Below are 17,945 nucleotides of genomic sequence, written 5' to 3' on the forward strand. Positions count from 1 at the left end.
GCAGGATGCAATCGTATGAGACAGACCAGCTGATTCTGTTTATCTCTTTAGTTAAAACAAAAATAATTAAATACATTATGCAGTTAGATTGATTCTCAATTTGGTGTTTTTTATGCTGAACTTTACTGCAGGGTATATCTGTCAACTTGAATAAAGTTGTACCATTTATTTTAAAATAAAAACTAGATATTTTATTGCATTTAAAAATAACCATGTTTAAGTCACAACAATATACAAAATTATAAACAAAATACAAGCTAGTCTGACCTAAAAAAAGAATTTGTTTTTTAAAAAAGTGCTCACCACGTACCAGTACCTCAGCTTCAGCTTGAAGTTTTGAGGCAAAACTTGGTAAACACTATATTTAATACAGATTCCATTAAAAGACTGGGCAAACCCCTGTACAGAATTATTGCATGAAAAGCACTGGGACTTTCACTTAGTGGTTTGTGGTCATGTTTTCAGTGTATTGATGTAGCTTAACATCTTGCTGTAACTTCTGTGAGCCATGATAGAAGCCGTTTAGCTTGGTACATTTTGTATATCTTAGTTGCTGCTAAAATCCCATTTAAGAATAAAATGGATTAAGTTCACATTAGTGGCAGCAGGCCATTTCTTTGATACTAATGCTATTGCAAAAGAAAGTCCAGAGGGAAGCTTCCATCTTGCTCCACTTACTGAGTTAGAAAAGCTGCTTTAAGGAAGTGGGACTTTACAGCTGCCCCAAGGGAATGACACCAAAACTGTACAAGTTGCGTTTTCTGCATTTGCTTGACAGTGAAAAGTTGTTGTTTTTCCACATGGCAGCTGTTGGCCTGGAAATGTTGTCACTAATAGCAATAATACCATCATACCATAATTAACTTGCTCAGTAGTCATGGGGTGTTCAGAACTGTGTTTGCCATTCCACTGTTGTACAGTGGAATTGCAAACACAGAAATGTCATCATAAGAAGCGGGCCTGTTACTGCCCATAGTCCAGTAGTATCCATCCTTCTTTCCCCTTGCTTTCTGCACCAGGCACTTGGCTAGTTCTGTAAACCTATAAAAACAAACAATTACTTTGTTATCTCCCAAAGCATTGATTACCAATCCTAAAGACAGGTGAAGGATGAACTACAGTACTTAAGGCACTGAGAGTTTGGTTTACTGTTCTGGTACTGCTGCCCACACACTACAGGGGAAGCAAACCGCTTCAGCATCCAATTTGAGTCTTGAGTACTGCCAACAGCTCTGGTAAACTAATTCTCTAGCAAAGCAATCTCAGCTAAATGTAAAAGGAATAGAATTTTGTCAGAGTAACTCTAAGAAGATAAAAAAAGGGTGTTGGTTCAGGCTAGTGGCCCATCTAGTCCAGCACCTTGTTCTCACAGTGTCCAACCAAATGACTGGGAAGGCTACAAGCAGGTCAGGAGTACAACACTTCTCTGCCCACCAGCAATTCCTAACAATTTTGAAGACTTGAGACCACACAGGTTAGCTTCTTGTTGCCTTTACCTCTGCTTAAAATGCTTCTCTGTACATCAGTATCAGTTACAGAGAACTTCATTAAGTATGGAAAATGTTCAAAATGTTTGAAAACCAAAACTCTGCTTCTGATTGGCTGCAGGAAGCAGGACGTTCAGCTTCCAAAAATAGTTCGCAAACCGGAACAGTCACTTCCGGGTTTGCGACGTTCGGGAGCTAAGCTGTTTGAAAACCAAGGTACAACTGTATAGGTGATCAAGATAACTCAGCCTGAGAAGAAAAAACTCCCTCACAGTAAACATGCCTGGGGGGTGGGTAGAGGCACCCACATGGTCTCTTATACACATAGAACATACACCTCACAGAGGCTTCATTTTTCAGTGTGCAAAGATGAGCTAGCCACTGCTTCATTCTCATGCAGCTATTTCCTGAACAGCTGAGCAATGAGGAAGATTGTGGGGAGGATTCTCTCTGCTGCCCACATCTTTTCATCAAACAGCTGACTGCAGTTCCTGGTAGGAGGAGCTTGAGAAGAGAGGCTTTGTGGGACAGATCTGGCCCATGGACTGCCATTTCCCTACCACTGCTATGCCAGAACACATGTCAACATAAGCAAAAGCAGAGGTGTGCATATTCAAATAATTTCCAGTGTGTTTCATTCCCCAATTCTTTTAGCACAAATACTCTTCAAATATTTTCTGCTAACATACCTGTATGGGTCAGATGTGTTCTCCTGGACAAAATTCCTGACAATATGAGCCACATCGTCATTGGACATAACATCCCAAAGGCCGTCAGTTGCCATGATGAGGACATCGCCTTCCTTGATGTTTTGTTTGGCAAAGTCTAATACTTCAACCTAGTCAGAATTGACGAAAAGATGCAAGCTTTCTTAACTGCTATCCTCAAACAGCTGGATGTTTGCAGTCTCCCTAGAGAATGGTTTAAATGGGGAGCCTGGAGTCCAGCAACTTGTGCAGAGCCACAGGTCTGCCACGCATGCTTTAAATACATGTCACTACAATAAGGGCATACAAGACAAGGCCTGCTGGATGGGACCAAAGGCTATCTTCTAGCACAGCATTATTTTTTTTCTAATGGGGGAAGCCTGATGTTCCTGAGAAACTTAGATGCATAGTATGGAGGCAATAGCTCTCCCCTGTTGACAAACACATCAGTAGACCCTCAAAGTCAGTATACACATGCATGTCTAATTGGGTTCCTAATGACTAGCTACCCATTCTGTTTAGGGCTGCAGCACTATATGGACCTACATTTTTGGGGGTGGTTTTTTTAAAAAAATAAAATCAGGCAAAATACTAGAAATAGTGACAAAGCTGAATTAACTTTACCTGAAGATATTCAGAGGACCCAGAAAGGGGAAAGAAGCTGAACTACAATGGTAAAACCATGGCTGAAAAGACTTAGTGTGTCCTATCAATTTCCTACCTTTGGAATGCAGGACAGGAAAGGCTTGACTTCAACATCTGTTTCAATAACTCTCAACTGATGATCTCCCAGGCCTCGTGAAACAGCCAGGGTGCCTAACAAGCGAGCCTAAAAAAGGATGAGGCATCAAGGAGTGGAAGAGTGTCACAAGCATAGAGCCAGTGGTAATTTCAAGTATTTTCAAGTATCAAATAAGTATAAATTTATTTAAAACATTCATCTTTTCAATGTAATATTCACAACAGATCACCATACACATTTAAACACAAAGAACAATGTAATTAAATCTAAAAAAACCAATGTTTCCAGCTGCAGCACACTTCTCAAGAGCCACATAAAAGCCATTAAGCATCAAGAGCTTGGGAATGCAATTTTGTTTTTATCTGGTCCCTAAAGATAATCATACTTGTATGATTCAGGTCCTGTATACCTGAAGGAGCGTCTCCACCCCCATCGTTCAGCCCGGACTCTGAGATCCAGCGCCGAGGGCCTTCTGGCGGTTCCCTCATTGCGAGAAGTGAGGCTACAGGGAACCAGACAGAGGGCCTTCTCGGTAGCGGCGCCCGCCCTGTGGAACGCCCTCCCATCAGATGTCAAAGAGATAAAGAATTACCTGACGTTCAGAAGACATCTTAAGGCAGCCCTGTTCAGGGAAATTTTTAATATGTAATGCTGTACGGTTTTTAACACTGATTGGGAGCCGCCCAGAGTGGCTGGGGAAAACTCAGCCAGATGGGCGGGGTATAAATAATAAATTATTATTATTATTATACTTGACAACATGTAAACGGACAAGGGGGCGTTTCATAGTGGAGGCACCACTAACAAGGTAGCTCCACACTGTTGGTATGTATGCAGCTGTGCATGTTGAGCATGGTTCCAACTATGGAAAAGCAGCATACAACTAAAATTTATGTATGTATGAATGAATGCATAAAAAACAGTATAAGAAGGACACACTGGCTCTTCCCGCCCGCCCCCCCTTTTTTTTGCTTGCAAGGGTCCTGCAGGCACACCTGTTTTCCATGTCCATGGATAAGAGGATACTTGAGGTCATCTTTTGCTACCGTCTTGTATCCCCTGAAACGAGAAAGGTCATTTTTGCAGTCCTTCTGTCATACCATGGCCACAATCCAATATGAAGATAAATATGTTCAAACACACTAAATGTAAAACATATTACTCTGTGGCTGCAGTCTTTGTATATAAACGTCCCTTTAATGCAGACATATTAACTTTTCTACTAACTGCAGTACTCCGTTACACAAGGAGGTTCACAAGGTTATACAGGAAGCCTGTAGCACAGTTAAGAAAGTAATCAGTGACGTCAATCCCAAAGCCATTTCAGAGCACAGGCCTAACAGGTGGGTGGATTCAGAATTGCAGCTCAGATCCCCAGAAAGCACAGAACTGCAGCATTGGAAGAGCCTCATCTAGTCCAACCCTCTGCAATGCAGGGATATGCAGTTGTCCCACAAAGAGCTCAAACCTGCAACCCTGGCATTATCAGCACCATACTCTAACCAGAAGCCAGACTACCATCAATTAACACCATTATTGAGCAGCATCCATCTCACATTTATGTTAAAAAAAAAAACAGCTGCACATTACTGATGGGTTCTTGGGAGCAAACTTAGGCTTTTCTTCAATCCTTTGAGGGATTGAGAGACAAGAGCAGTGAGACAACCACTGTATCTCAGAATTTGATGTTGTCTCCTCTTGAAAGCCAAACACCCTTCCCCCCCTATAATGTAAGCCAGGCATAGGCAAACTTGGACCTCCAGATGTTTTTGGACTCAAACTCCCCTCATCCCTAGCTAACAGGAACAGTGGTCAGGGATGATGGGAAATGTAGTCCCAAAACATCTGGAGGGCCAAGTTTGCCTGTGCCTGATGTAAGCCATCCTGCCAGGTTAAGAAAATAGCATGGCTGAAGCAGATAGGCAACTAGAGACCAATAAGGGGAGAGAGATGAAGGACTGCCATGCGGGAAACGGTGGCTCGTACTTTGCTGCTCCAAAGGGCAAGAGTAGATTAAGTGTAGGACTGGAGAGTGTAAACAGCAAGGAAGCAGATTTTCAGCTAAAGACTAGAATTATCTTCCTAACAACTAGAGCTATTTGACAGCAAAATAGATTGCCTTGGGAGATTGTAGATGCATTTAAGCAGGGGCTGGGTGCATTGAGCAGAGTGATGGCCTCCAATGCCCTTTCCAACACAATTCCACCACACAAACACTGCTCATCCAGGGCATCCTCTTATCCAAGCCAAGAGAGGCTTGAGTGACTCACCAGCCTTCCATTGAGTAATCTCGATAAAGGACCTTCTGGCCCACATCATCTCCTCTCAATCTCCTTGGAAACTCAAACCGTATGAATTCATCTGCCAGAAGCTCTGGGTACATGAAAGCCTGCGGAGAAAAAGAACATTCAAAAATACTTAAAGTGGAAGCATCATTTTCAGGGGAATGTGGTAGAGAAAGTGGGGAAACTCTTGTTGCGTATTCTGCCACTGGTAAGTCCCTAATTATCAGTGGCATAATACTCTATTTCTATGGAGAATGGGAATAAAAATCCTTAAATTACTGGTATAGTATTCTAATTTCAAAATTAAAATAAGGGTCCCAAAACCATAAAAGCAACAGGAATGATATTTGCAGGGAAACCTGTTTCCTTACAGAGATTGCTCCTCACTGGATATGAATAAAGGTCTGGTAAATCACCACTGTTTGCGCAGTCTAATTAACATTATTCTGAATGGCAGAATGTAGATCTATTCTATATAAGGCTATACTCAGACACTTAGTACTTCACACCACTTCAGTGCAACACAAAGCAAGAGTAGTAGTGATATCTCAGAATGAATCTGCTGTTCAGGATGACCCTACCACTCATGAGAGATGGGTAGTGCAAGAGAGACATGTTGCCATTAGAAAATATGCAGAAAGGTGTGTGTTTTTCTTACCAGATGTTGGATTCTCTGCCTCTCTGTTTCTGGAGTGAATTCAGTACTCAGGGGGACAATGCTTTGTTTTCGAACAAGGAGTGCCCTAAATAAAATAATATAAAAACTGAGGTTAACTCTTTCAAGTGGATTTCTCTCATTACATTTTTCAGACATAGGAATAAGTTGACAGGTGTATGTGATTGTTGCTATACAACCAGCTTCTTTAGTAATACAGGAGGTGGGGAAGAAGATCCTTTTTGGGCCAGCCCAAGAACTCAAGATGTGTATGCCACCACCCTACAAGTATACATTTGAAACACCTTTCATCAATATTACAACAAAGAGACTATCTCTCCACAAGCTATGCCTGAAGAGTGGCAAGAAGTTAATCCATAAGACAGCTGTTAGCTGTCCCAACACTCTGCTCCCGAAGGCAAAAAGTGAAATTTCAATTCTTCTTTAAAAAGCATGCTCACAGCAGCTTTATATTTTTCCAGGGAAAAACAGCCACACAGGACCTCCTTTCAGATCAGGACTTCAAAAGTCTGGGAAGAGAGGTTTACCCCTTTTCTCCCTGCACCAGTTTAGCATTGAAAATCAACATAAAACACCTGTTTCCACACAAAGGTTCAAACAGGAAACAGGGAAGGGATTTTCATTAGGAACCTGATGTAGGGAGGAAAGGGTTAAACACCATTCCTGACCCTGAGTAAGGCCTCCGGCAGCTGCCTTTTTTTCAATTTCAACAAACATGCTTAATGTAATATATTCAACACTTAACAAAACATCTAATTTTGTTAAACAGAGAAAACTAACATTAACTGAATATCTTTCTTACTCAAGAGACATGAAGAATCCTGCTATATAACTAGGCTAAAAGGACAATGTTGGGTCTCATCCTAGGTTGCATTTGGATGTGAACTCACCTGCTGTCACCTGCGTTTGCCACATAGAGCTTTCCCTGCAAGTAAAGTGCAGCTAGTGCAGTACAACCTCCTGATTGGCCAGTAGCTTCCATCTCCTGACCAATTACATCATCCTGTTGGGGAAAAACATCTGATGACGATGCAATGCAGGTGCCGTATTTCTCAGCAAAGTCTGAAATCTAACTTTAAGACCACCGTTAGATAACTAATCATCCGGACACTCAAGTCAGTTCAAACAAACACATGCCACTTTCTTTTCGTGCGATTATGTTTTCACATACATGATCGTGCAGCAAACGTTTCTTGTGAATTGGCAGCTTACATGGGAACAGATATGTCATAGTAAACTTTATATACCAAGCAGAAATGCATAGGGTACTAAGTCTGCATCGGCACAACATTTGACAATGAGTCATGGCATAAACAGCCTCATCAGCAGAAACTTCCAAGGGCTGAGGCAGCTGGTTTGCCTGGCTGTGAAAACAACAGGATCTTGAGCAAGATTTGCACCAACGGCCATCTGTGACATAAGGAACCTTAACCCTCTCAGAGACAATAAAGGGGGAAACAAGGTCACTCACACATTCCTGGAAGGCCTTCTCCAGTGCTCCAATTACCACATCCTCCTGCCGAATCTGTTTTTCTTCCACGAACTGTGGGTCACTTTGGCAAACGCACTGCCCACTGAGGTGCATTGGGGGACGGTCTTGAGTGATGCCTTCCACCACATCCTCCAATTTCTGCTTGATGCAACAGTGCAAGTAGTTGGAGGCCAAGATAGATGCTTCTGGTCCACCATGACCATCAAACAGTGCCCAGTAGTGGCCAGTCAGATACTGAAAGTCAAAGCATTGAGACTTTTACCATCATTTAGTACACTCTTCCATGCTGTTGCCAGAACATCTGGGGGTGCAGCAGGCTGCATGTTTGCTTTGTATGTGGGAGCCAGACTCACAGTTCTCACTTAAGCAAGTCACCAATCACTCAACCTCACCTGCTTCAGTGCTGTTGTGAGGATTAGAATTATAAACCAGTCTATAGTCTGAAAACTGAAGCAGACAGGTGTGTGCTTCAGGAATCAATTCATATTATTATTGAAACATTCTAAAACACAACCCTCACATCTGCTTGTTAGGAACTTTGGATAGAAATTCATTCACACAAGAGCAAGCATTTCATCTTTTGCTGTAAGCCACAATTATACAGTGGTACCTCGGGTTAAGAACTTAACCGTATTTTTCACTCTATAGGACGCACCGGACCATAGGAGGGGGAGAACAGGGGGAAAAAAATCTTGTTCTCCCCCTCAAAAACAAGGTGCGTTCAAGAGCAGGCCTTGCCGCTGCCCCCCGAGCTTGTGGAGCTGGCGGTGGGGGGAAGCGCTGTTTCCCCCCACCGCCAACCTCAAAGATCCCTGAAGCCTTTGGAGCGCAGCTGCACTCCAAAGGCTTGAGGCTTCGGGTACATCCTTTGTAGCCTCCGCAGGGCTGCGCAGTGCCCCTATCTCGCTGTTTTGGCTTCGGGAGCCTTTCAAGCCTCCACAGGGCGGCGGGGTGCCTTCACCCCGCCGCCCTGCGGAGACTTTGTGCAGCCATCCCGAAAATAGAACGGCTTTGGGCTGCAGGCTGCTATCCGCAAGCCTGCAGCCCAAGGTGCGCAGTGCTGCGATCCCCGGGCTTCGGGCTGCTGCCTGCTATCCGCAAGCCTTCTGATCCCGGCGGGAATTCCCAAAGCCCGGAGTGCGCAGTGCTATCCGCCAGGCTCCCAAGGCTTGTGGATAGCCTCCTGAAGCCTGGAGAGCAAGAGTGGTTGGTGCGCAACGACCCCCCTCGCTCTCCAGGCTTCAGCAAAAGCCTGCATTCGCTCCATAGGACGCACACATATTTCCCCTTCATTTTTGGAGGGGAAAAAGTGCGTCCTATAGAGCGAAAAATATGGTAATTCGTTCTGGAGGTCCATTTTTAACCTCAAATTATTCTTAGCCTGAGGTACCACTTTAGCTAATGGGGCCTCCCGCTCCCACCGCTGTGCAATTTCTGTTCTCACCCTAAAGCAAAGTTCTTAACCCGAGGTACTATTTCTGGGTTAGCGGAGTCTGGGTTAGTGGAGTTACCTGAAGCGTCTGTAATGCGAGGTACCACTGTACTCCAAAGTGTACCATAGAATCTGCTAGTTCCACAAGGGCATCAGCTGCCCACTCTCTGACGTACAAACTTCCTCTATATTCCAAGTTTTACTCTGAGCTTTGCTGTTGTTGTTGTTTCCTTTATCTAAATGGATTTGCCAGGCAGATACAAACCCGCAGCTCATGCCTTTCATGGGATTCTCAGAATGTTGAATGAGGAATTGAAGAACAAACCAAGCCATTCAGTGTTTGCCGCAAGAGGAATAGGAAGATGCCCTAATTGTTTAGAAATACTTGTGCTTCACTCATATTGACCCCACATGACTATGGTCCAGAAATAATTAGCCGACTGAATGGAAGCCAGATAGTTATAAATGGGAGAGAATGTCATACTTGTGAGAGCAAAACAGTTAGCAAAAGCCACTTAAGACAAAGCTAGGAGCTAGATAGACATAGCTGCCACTTTTAATGGGTACTGCACCTGGCACCTCTCTGTCTGTGAACTGTGAAAAGATCTGCAGTCCAAAGAGGAAAAGAAATACGTTGTCATCGTGACCTTTATCTCTGATCAATGCAAATAAATGACACAACCTCCCTTTCCCACAATGTAAGAATGCCTACCCTGACATCTGACTGGATGTGAATATAGCATTCTGTAATCACTCAAAATATCTTACTAGATATAATGATTATGTAAGTCCTGTTTCAATTTTCTGACTGACAATTGTTAAATTAGTAAGTTGGCCACTATGGAACGGCTCTCTGCCACAGCCTCTTCCTGCTCACTAAATCCTGTTGCCTCTTCAGCTTCTGACACCTCCTCCTCCCAATCTTCTCCCTCATACCACTCATTGTCGTCCCACCACCAATCCCTGGGTTCTGAGCCTTCTTCCCTTGGGGGTTCCCCAGTTGGTGCCGCCCACCTTTCCTCTGTTTCCAGCCAGTCCATGACAGCCACTGTACTGAATATGGAATCTTCGAAAATTATCTCAAGACGTTACAAAGTTGGGGACAAATGTAACTGCCAAGCAATTAAACTCATGCACTCTGTATATGTTCAGAGACACCTATAGACTTCATGAAGTTTCAGAACCGAATCAAAACAGGTTCTGCCATAGGCTGAGCCTTGATAAGTCCTGGCTCTAATTAATCCCTGCTGTAGACAGAAACGCTACATCTGAACTCACTTCAGTAGTGCACAGAATCAGCCACTCCTGGTCCTCTTCTTTGCCATGTTCCCTCTTTCTGATAGAGATATGACAGCACGTTGCTTGGTCTTCATTGAATTCTGATTTTTCTGCGTTGATGGTTCTGATGGCACAAGAAACAAAATCACTAGAATAACTGAAGCAATTCCATTTTATTAGGTCCAATGTAATTGAAAACTAGCCATTTTATGGTTGATGACATAACTGACTTCAAATGACACCCTGCAGGTGCCAAGAAGCTTTGTAGTCTTGGAGCCTAAAAGCAGGGTGCAATCTGTTTTATCAGACCTTATAAGATACTGGTGAGTAGGAGAGTACACCCAAATCACCAAGACTGAGAATCTATAGAAATCCAAGCTGCAGGCCTTTAGTTCAGGGCTAGCAGACATAATCCTAGAGCAAGGAAGTGCCACAGTCATTCATAAGGCCTTTGAGAAAACAGTGACAAGTGGTGTGATAGGAAATACCTGCATATTGCACGTGGTTATGGAGAAGGGGCAGCAGCCCAGCTATGCAGGGAGCAGGTCTCCCTTTACACTCTGGGTCCTCTACGTTTATTCTAGGGGCTCCACGTTTTTTCTGTGGGTGCTGAACTGGGTGCCTTTCCTGTCGCCTTTCCGCTGTTCCAAGCACAGGGGCACCGCAAGAATATAATTTAGCCACAGAATTCCCATTAATCCAATTCATTACGCCCTGGGGTGCCTTGAGTGATGGTTAGGGGCGCCGCAAGCAACACTGGCCTCTGTCCCTCTTTACATCCCTCCCTCCTTGGATGCCCTCCCATGTCTATGTCTCCATCGGGCTGCTAAGGCTGAGGCCATCCTCTTCCCAGCCCCTGGGGGGGGGGGGCGGCCTGAGGAGACACTCCACAAGGCTTGGAGTGTGTTTCCCCAGAGAGGAGCCACAGAGTAAGGGAGCCGTGGACTCAAAAAGGTTGAAAACCTCTGCATTACGGAGAGAATGACTTAGCACAGGAAATGGCTGACGTTCTAAATGTTCTTTCCTCTTTCTGAGCAAAAAGTGTCCTCTTTCAAAAGATATTGCCCCACTGACTGACTCAACATTCACCCACACCAAGAGGCAAGACTTGCTATTTTGCCGTGCTCTTGTTATGTAGCATAATCTATTGCAGCAGTGGGTCAACATAGTTTTAACATTAAGTTTATTGATTTATTTTATTAGATTCCTACAACATATACACACATCATACACATCATACACACACACACACACATACACACAAAATAAAGTATTAGCCCAGAATAAGTTAAGTTTAAGCACTGCATCCAAAATTGCACCCAAATAATATAATATTCCCATCTCATTTGTATGGAGTGTGATAGAAACTTTATGCCAGGCTTCCTCAAAGTCAACCCTCCAGATGTTTTTGGCCTACAACTCCCATGATCCCTAGCTAGCAGGAACAGTGGTCAGGGATGATGGGAACTGTAGTCGCAAAACATCTGGAGGGCCGAGTTTGAGGAAGCCTGCTTTATGCTAAGGAAGTTTTATAATGTGATGGGAATAATCTGTTTTTGTTTTTGGTCATGTACATATTAAAGCTGTATCATAACCTTTGGCTAATACAATAAACTTATGGAAAAAGATGTACTAATCAGTTGCAAAGGACTCTATGCATCAAACCATGTGCCAATTTTATTAGTAATTTTTTTCACAACTGCTTTTTGGCTTACTTTAGTGTACCAGATATCAAAGAAGCAACCTCCAAATTCTTCCAGTATCTTATTATTAGGAGTTTGTCCACTAGTAAAAGAGAACTTGTTAGGGTTTCTGAACTGTAAGTTAGCGTTATTTTTCATAAAAAGATATTACAGTCAAACATAACTATGCCTGCTGCTAGTGGTGCATGAAGGGTAAGAACCACAGAGTTATATTGCTAGACAGACTCAGGTCATGCCCCTTCTCCTTGCAGAGGAAGTGAAGCCTTTCTACTCCCCCCCCCCCTCTCTCTCAGCATCATGTAATAAACCAGAACAGACATGCTTAAGCTAGCTCTAAGCTTGGAACAAGTGTCTGAAGCTATCTTACTGCATTTTCAATTTAGCATATCTATCTCTGAAGCTATCTTACTGCCACCCAATTTAGCATATATTATCGTTGCTGCTGCATGAAACAATGCAGACCTTGAATCGGTAAGTAAACATTTTAAACTTACTTAACAGTTTGTATCTGCTCATTGCAAATTCAAATATTTAATTTATTCCCACAAAAAGACTGAGCACGTTTAGAGGTGTTTTGTCCAGGAACTGCTTTTATTTCACCAAATATTTCCTCCAAGAACTCTCCCGCATATCCACTGCATATGTTGAATAAAACCTAACACTGCACATCCTCTCCAACAGCTTGATGAATGGGGGGGGGGGGTTATATGGCCTAAACATATAGGGAAGAGATACCATTTTTGCAGTATTTTAAGTGCTACCTATTTTGTCAAGGTCAATAAAGATTTTCTGGCACACTGAAGTCCAGTCATATTGATTGACAGTAATATTACAGTCTTTTCCCTGCCCGCTGCATAGCAATTCCCCAAATTGTCTGGAAAGCAGCAAAAACAACTAAAAATTTGTCTGGCCCTAATACATTAAGGAGGTGGGTGGGCTAAAACATTTTCATTTGTTTTGGTCCAATATCACTGAGGCAGCTCCTGCAACAAGGAAGCTCTTGTTTCTATTCCTACAACTACACTAACCTCAACATAAGCAACTTGTCTTCTTTCTTTCACGCTGAAAGCAGTTTTTGTCAGTCACATGGTGTTGCTTCTTTATTTTCTCTGAAAGTGTTTGTTCATATAGAGTTAGAAAACCTGCTGTGTTTGGCTCCCCCACCCCTCACCCCCTTGAGGATTTGTTGACCTCACAGAATGCAATTCATCTGAAGAGTTCAGTCTGAGGACAGGTTTATAATTTCAACAGGCAGAGAACATAAGATTTCCTGTAGCTTTATGCAAACAAATCATTAAGGAAAAAAGAGGCACTTGATACAATGGCCTCAGTTTCATTTTCAACCTCAAATTCAATGTGTTTTTCTACGTGCAGAGCAGTGTTTCTCAACCAGGTGGTAGGGGCATGAATATTTTTTTTAAGTACATTAGAAGTAAAACATTAACAATCTTAAAATATAAAAACATGAAGTATTATGTTCAGAAGGTGAGAAGATCATATGCAGTGTATTACACGATGTGCACGTCATCATGAGTGCACAATAGTTTGGCGTTCTCTCATGTCCAGTGTAGTGCACAATATACCTCCCTGAGCAGTTCACTGTGCATGGTGCAGTTAATTAGTCATGTGTTTATTTGTGCTGTTTATTTCCTTTACTCTTGGAAAATTGAACATTTATTTACTTATTTATTGGGTTCCTTGGAGGAATGGTGGAATAATAATATGATACGATATAATATGATATGATATACAGTCATGCCTTGGGTTGAATGTGTTTCAGGTTGAGTGCTTTCGGGTTGCGCTCCGCAGCAACCCGGAAGTAACAGAGCGCATTACTTATGGGTTTCGCCGCTCGTGCATGCACAGATGCTCAAAATGACGTCACGTGCATGTGCGGAAGCGGCAAAACGCCCCGCGCGCAGATGCGCCGTTGCATCTTACGTTCTATTCATGATGCAAACGGGACTCCAAAACGGATCCCGTTCGCATCCTGAGGTACCACTGTAATAATATAATATAATATAATATAATAATATAATATAATATGTAATAACAACTTCTGAGAAGTTTACAATAACACACCATATGCTACTGCTATTACATAGCAAATATTCCTGAATTAAAGGCAGGTGTGTTGCAATGAGCAAGCAGGAGAACATGGTATTAGTGTTCTTGGAATCTGGTAACCCTGTCAAGAATTTGACCTTTTTCATAAAAGCCAAGGAGTACACTCTTTCAGCACATTCTATGCCCAATATTTCATCAACGGAAACCTCCCCCCCCCTTTCTTCGAGTACTGCACTTGCAATCTTCCAATCCACCCCCCCACCCCCCCACCCAAAAAAAGGAAGACAATTTCAGCTGGGTATGAGATGGAGAGATCCAGGAAGTGAGTCAGCCCAGAGAACTATGACTATTAATGTATTGATCCCAGTTGGCTTTGCTCACTAAACTCCTCCATTTCCTAGTTAGGCCTTGCAGTCTGACCAGCCCAGGAGTCTCTGAGCTTATGCTGTAGCTGCATTAAAATTGAGGGAAGGGTTGCAGAAAGAAATGCATTTATATTTTGTTCAGTAATAGTGGTTACATACAAGTCAATATTATTAAAATTATCTTCAATAAGAGCCTGTTTCTCTATGGTTCTGGTTTTGCCATAATTTGTTGCATTATAATGTTACTGCTTTGCATTTTATATTCAAGAACAAAATAATATAATCTCTTATGCAATGAACACGTTACTGCAAGAACTTGGATATTCAATATTTGAAAATATACCAGCAATCCATACTAACATCTGTGCTTCAAAATTTTGCTTTATAATTGAAAATGAGTGGGGATTAGTTTCATAAACCTATCTTCACTGGGCTCTGTGTATCAGATGCAATTTGGGTATTTCAATGGTAAGAAAAGCATCCAGAAAACCAAGAAGTCCCAGTGGTAGGAAAGACTGAGGAAGAAACTCCAGCTGCTTTTTAAAAACTGGAGTTTGTTACTCTTACTAATAGAACAAGAACTGAGAAAACCCTTCTGTCCTCTCCTGTTGATCTCATCTGTTGAGTGAAATGAGAACTTGCTCTAGTATTTGGATGTGCTCGGACTTAGTTCTCTTCAATAGCTTTTATTTAGTCAGGTGATGTAAAAGATTAATCTTCAGGACTTGCACAATAACATAAGTTTTGGACAGCTGTCATAACTTGTGTGTGTATCAATGGCACTAACAACTTCTGCTGGGAATACATATAAGCAGTGATCAGTTCTGTGCTGCTGCATGGAAAACCATTTCCATAACTAAACAGTGTTTACTTAACACAGTAGGGAAGGGTGTATTAATGTTAAATAAAGTTGTTAAACTGCTAATAGGGCTTACTTATCATGGCTGTTAAATATATAATTAAGTACCACAGACCACTTTCATTTTTCTTTACAGATTAATCTCCAGATTCAATGCTGTGTCCCCCATCTCCTCCATAAATCATAGGTCTTAGTGTTCGTTTACAATTGTTGCTGTGATAGGTGTATTTACTGCTGGTGATAACTGGCTACTGTGATGGGAAAGTTTGTTTTGCTGGACAGGTTGGGTCCCCAAGTGCTTTCTTTTTCTTTTTCCCTGCGAGCAAACAGTTAATGAATGGCAGCCTCTGATTGGTCAGGGTTCCAGGAGGGGGAGTTGAAAAGGAGAGGATTTTGAGAGACAGTTTGTAGGTTGGGAGAATAGGGAGTGAGGTAGGGAGTGAAAGGAGAGAGAGTTGGTACTGGGTAGAAACATCCACTCTGAGGAATATACCACAAGCTAGAGAAAGGAATCTCTGAGCTTAGTGTGAAGCAGAGTGTGTGGTGTCCTGAAAGAGGCCAGGAATTAACTGGGAGGCTGAGCCAGGAGAAGCAGAAGCTGGAAAGATACAGCCTACTTAGGTCTCATTCCAGTCAGGAGGGGAGAGATTCTTCTACAAAAAGAGAAGAGTCCCAAACCAGTTAAGAGGGGTGTGGTGATCCCTTGGGTCTGTTACTTGGAGTACCTCAGGAGTAGGGTTGTCTAAGAGGTGTGTAACTGACAGGAAGTACCACTTTGTTTAAGAACCAAAGTATTAAGCGGCAACAGCTGTGCAACAACTGAGAAAGAACTGAAGTGAAATAGCATTATATTCTGAAGTAGCCTATGTTTTACCCACTTGTGTCATAAACTTTCTTTGTTTAATAAAATCTTTATTGTTTATTTGATCAAATCCTGCCTGAGACTCCAAATTATTAAGTTTTCCCTCCCACAAGGTCCCCACAAGATAATCTGGGGTAGCTTGTAGAAATTAGTGGAATTCGTGTTCTGTGAGGTGGGTGCACTATATTTAAGTGAGGGCGGGTCCAACGGTGCCGGGGGGAAAAGTGCTGTTGTGCCTGTCGCAGCTACTAGCATGAATGCTCCTTACTAATACTGTTCCTCTCTCACCTGTAAAATGCAAATACTGCATTAAAAGCACTTCGCAGTCACACCTCTAAGTTTGCCAGAAGTTCTAGAATGGACTGTATAAGTACGGAGACTGAACCAGGGCCAAGAACAAATTTCACCCTAAAGCACAGAGGTCAATTCAGCCATGTATGTGCCACTGATTTTACTGGGGAGTTAAATCCCTTCAGCTGAACTCAATAGGACTTCAGGTGCTTCACTTTAGCAGAATCCTGCCCACAAAGTCAAAGAAGGAAGGAGGGTGCTTGTAGGCACTAGGTCACACCATTTAGGTTGTTATTCCCTTATCATGGTCTGTGGTATTACTACATTGGTACAAGAAGGGGGAAGCAAACTGCTTATTTCTCACTTGCCTTTCTATCCATTCTGTGCGACAGGATGGATGCTGCTGGCGTCAAAGCACCACTGTGTCGGGAGAAACCAGTCTTGCCACACATTTCCTTGCCATACAACTATTAAAAGTACAAATGTTCTCTTTGGTAGAGAATCAAGCAATTCAAAGCAGCCCCACATTGCACCATTGTGGTTTGCAATCTCTTGCTGTACCACTTACAGCCAGGAACATGCATGTTATGCTGAGGTGGTTGCTATCTGTACCTACCTTACAGACTGTGCATTATTGTAACTTGTAATAACCTTACAATATTGCCCAGAACAAAGGCTACAAAATTATGATTTAACCAAAGCGGTCCAGCCCATCACTAACAGTGAGTCGTGGCAAAATAGTGAGAGGGGGACTTGAACCAGGGAACCCAGATGTAAGACTAGGAAAAAAACATTTTAAATTTTCAAAACAGCATCAGATTTCTCTATCTCCTTGATACTACAGGGACAAACAGAAATGGGCGGGCCAGGTCTCACTCTCAGCCAACAGGGGCGTCTGCACACGTGTGCGTGAAAAATAAATGCACTAAACTGGGCAACCAGGATTATCGTGCCATTTTTTTTTAAAGTCCTGGCTTTTTAAGCTCTATAGGGTTACTTGCTGCTTTTGCACACCTCTAGGCGTAACCTCCAGCCGCTGCCGATTTGGCATGATAGTCCTCAAGAGGTGTTTGTTTGTTTAAAGTTTATTTTTAAGCCACTGCTTTGCAAGAGGTACCCCAAGTCATGCGCCCCGGCCGCCCACTTACTCTGCATAGCCCGCGTTCCACTGGAGGGGCTTGTCTCGCGGCGGGCAGGCGACGGGACGCTTGCCAGGCTGCCTCTCCCCGGCCGAGGCAGCTCCGCGCAGGAGTTTGGGCCGCCTGTACGGCAACCGGGGGAGCTGCGGCTGTGGCCGTGTGCCTCCTTCCTCCGTTGGCCGCTGCTGCTGAGGAGCGCCTTTCCCTCGGCTCGCCGCGCTCAAGAAGCGCCTTTTGAACCAGTCCGAAGACATGAAGCGAAAGGGACAAGAAGTCCGCTCCCTCGTCTCTCCCGCAGCCAACTGAGAAGCCCAGCGCTGCTCCAGATCCAGGGAGCCGTCCCCGCAGCCAATGGGCGTCGCGCTCGTGACTCACCAGCACGCGGCAGCCAGTCAGCGCGGCGTTGCTCCGCCGGGTGTCACCAGGCGCCACGCACCTTCCTTGGTTTCTACTTCCTTGTTTTTATTTTCTCCCTCCTTTTCTCTGTCTCCCAGAGCTATGCTGTTAGGCAAGTGGCTTCCAACATGGGGCACCCCACACACACTGGGGGGCAGTTTGAT

The 17,945-nt window shown here is 43.3% G+C and overlaps 1 protein-coding gene across 1 annotated transcript; it reads right to left on the reverse strand.

Moving 5' to 3' along the window:
* Positions 1–164: 164 nt before the first annotated feature.
* Positions 165–17,730, reverse strand: PPM1M (protein phosphatase, Mg2+/Mn2+ dependent 1M). Its single transcript, XM_083726622.1, has 10 exons — positions 17,395–17,730; positions 10,100–10,223; positions 7,369–7,623; positions 6,788–6,900; positions 5,880–5,964; positions 5,207–5,325; positions 3,932–3,995; positions 2,916–3,023; positions 2,177–2,325; positions 165–1,041 (listed from the first exon to the last, which is right to left on the reverse strand). The coding sequence occupies exons 1-10, from the start codon at positions 17,637–17,639 to the stop codon at positions 876–878; spliced, it is 1,428 nt and encodes a 475-aa protein (XP_083582748.1). The 5' UTR covers positions 17,640–17,730; the 3' UTR covers positions 165–875.
* Between the last annotated feature and the right edge of the window lie 215 nt (positions 17,731–17,945).

Source organism: Podarcis gaigeae, assembly GCF_964106915.1.
Source record: "Podarcis gaigeae genome assembly, chromosome: 2".
NCBI classification, from domain to species: Eukaryota; Metazoa; Chordata; class Lepidosauria; order Squamata; family Lacertidae; genus Podarcis; species Podarcis gaigeae.

Excerpts from the sequence above, each read along its gene's own strand:
- PPM1M (XM_083726622.1), bottom strand. The coding sequence starts at position 17,639 with ATGTCTTCGGACTGGTTCAAAAGGCGCTTCTTGAGCGCGGCGAGCCGA. Across the intron at positions 10,224-17,394 it reads TGGAACGCGGGCTATGCAGA|AACCATCAACGCAGAAAAAT; the intron begins GTAAGTGGGCGG and ends TTGTGCCATCAG. Across the intron at positions 5,965-6,787 it reads GCAAACGCAGGTGACAGCAG|GGCACTCCTTGTTCGAAAAC; the intron begins GTGAGTTCACAT and ends TATTTTATTTAG.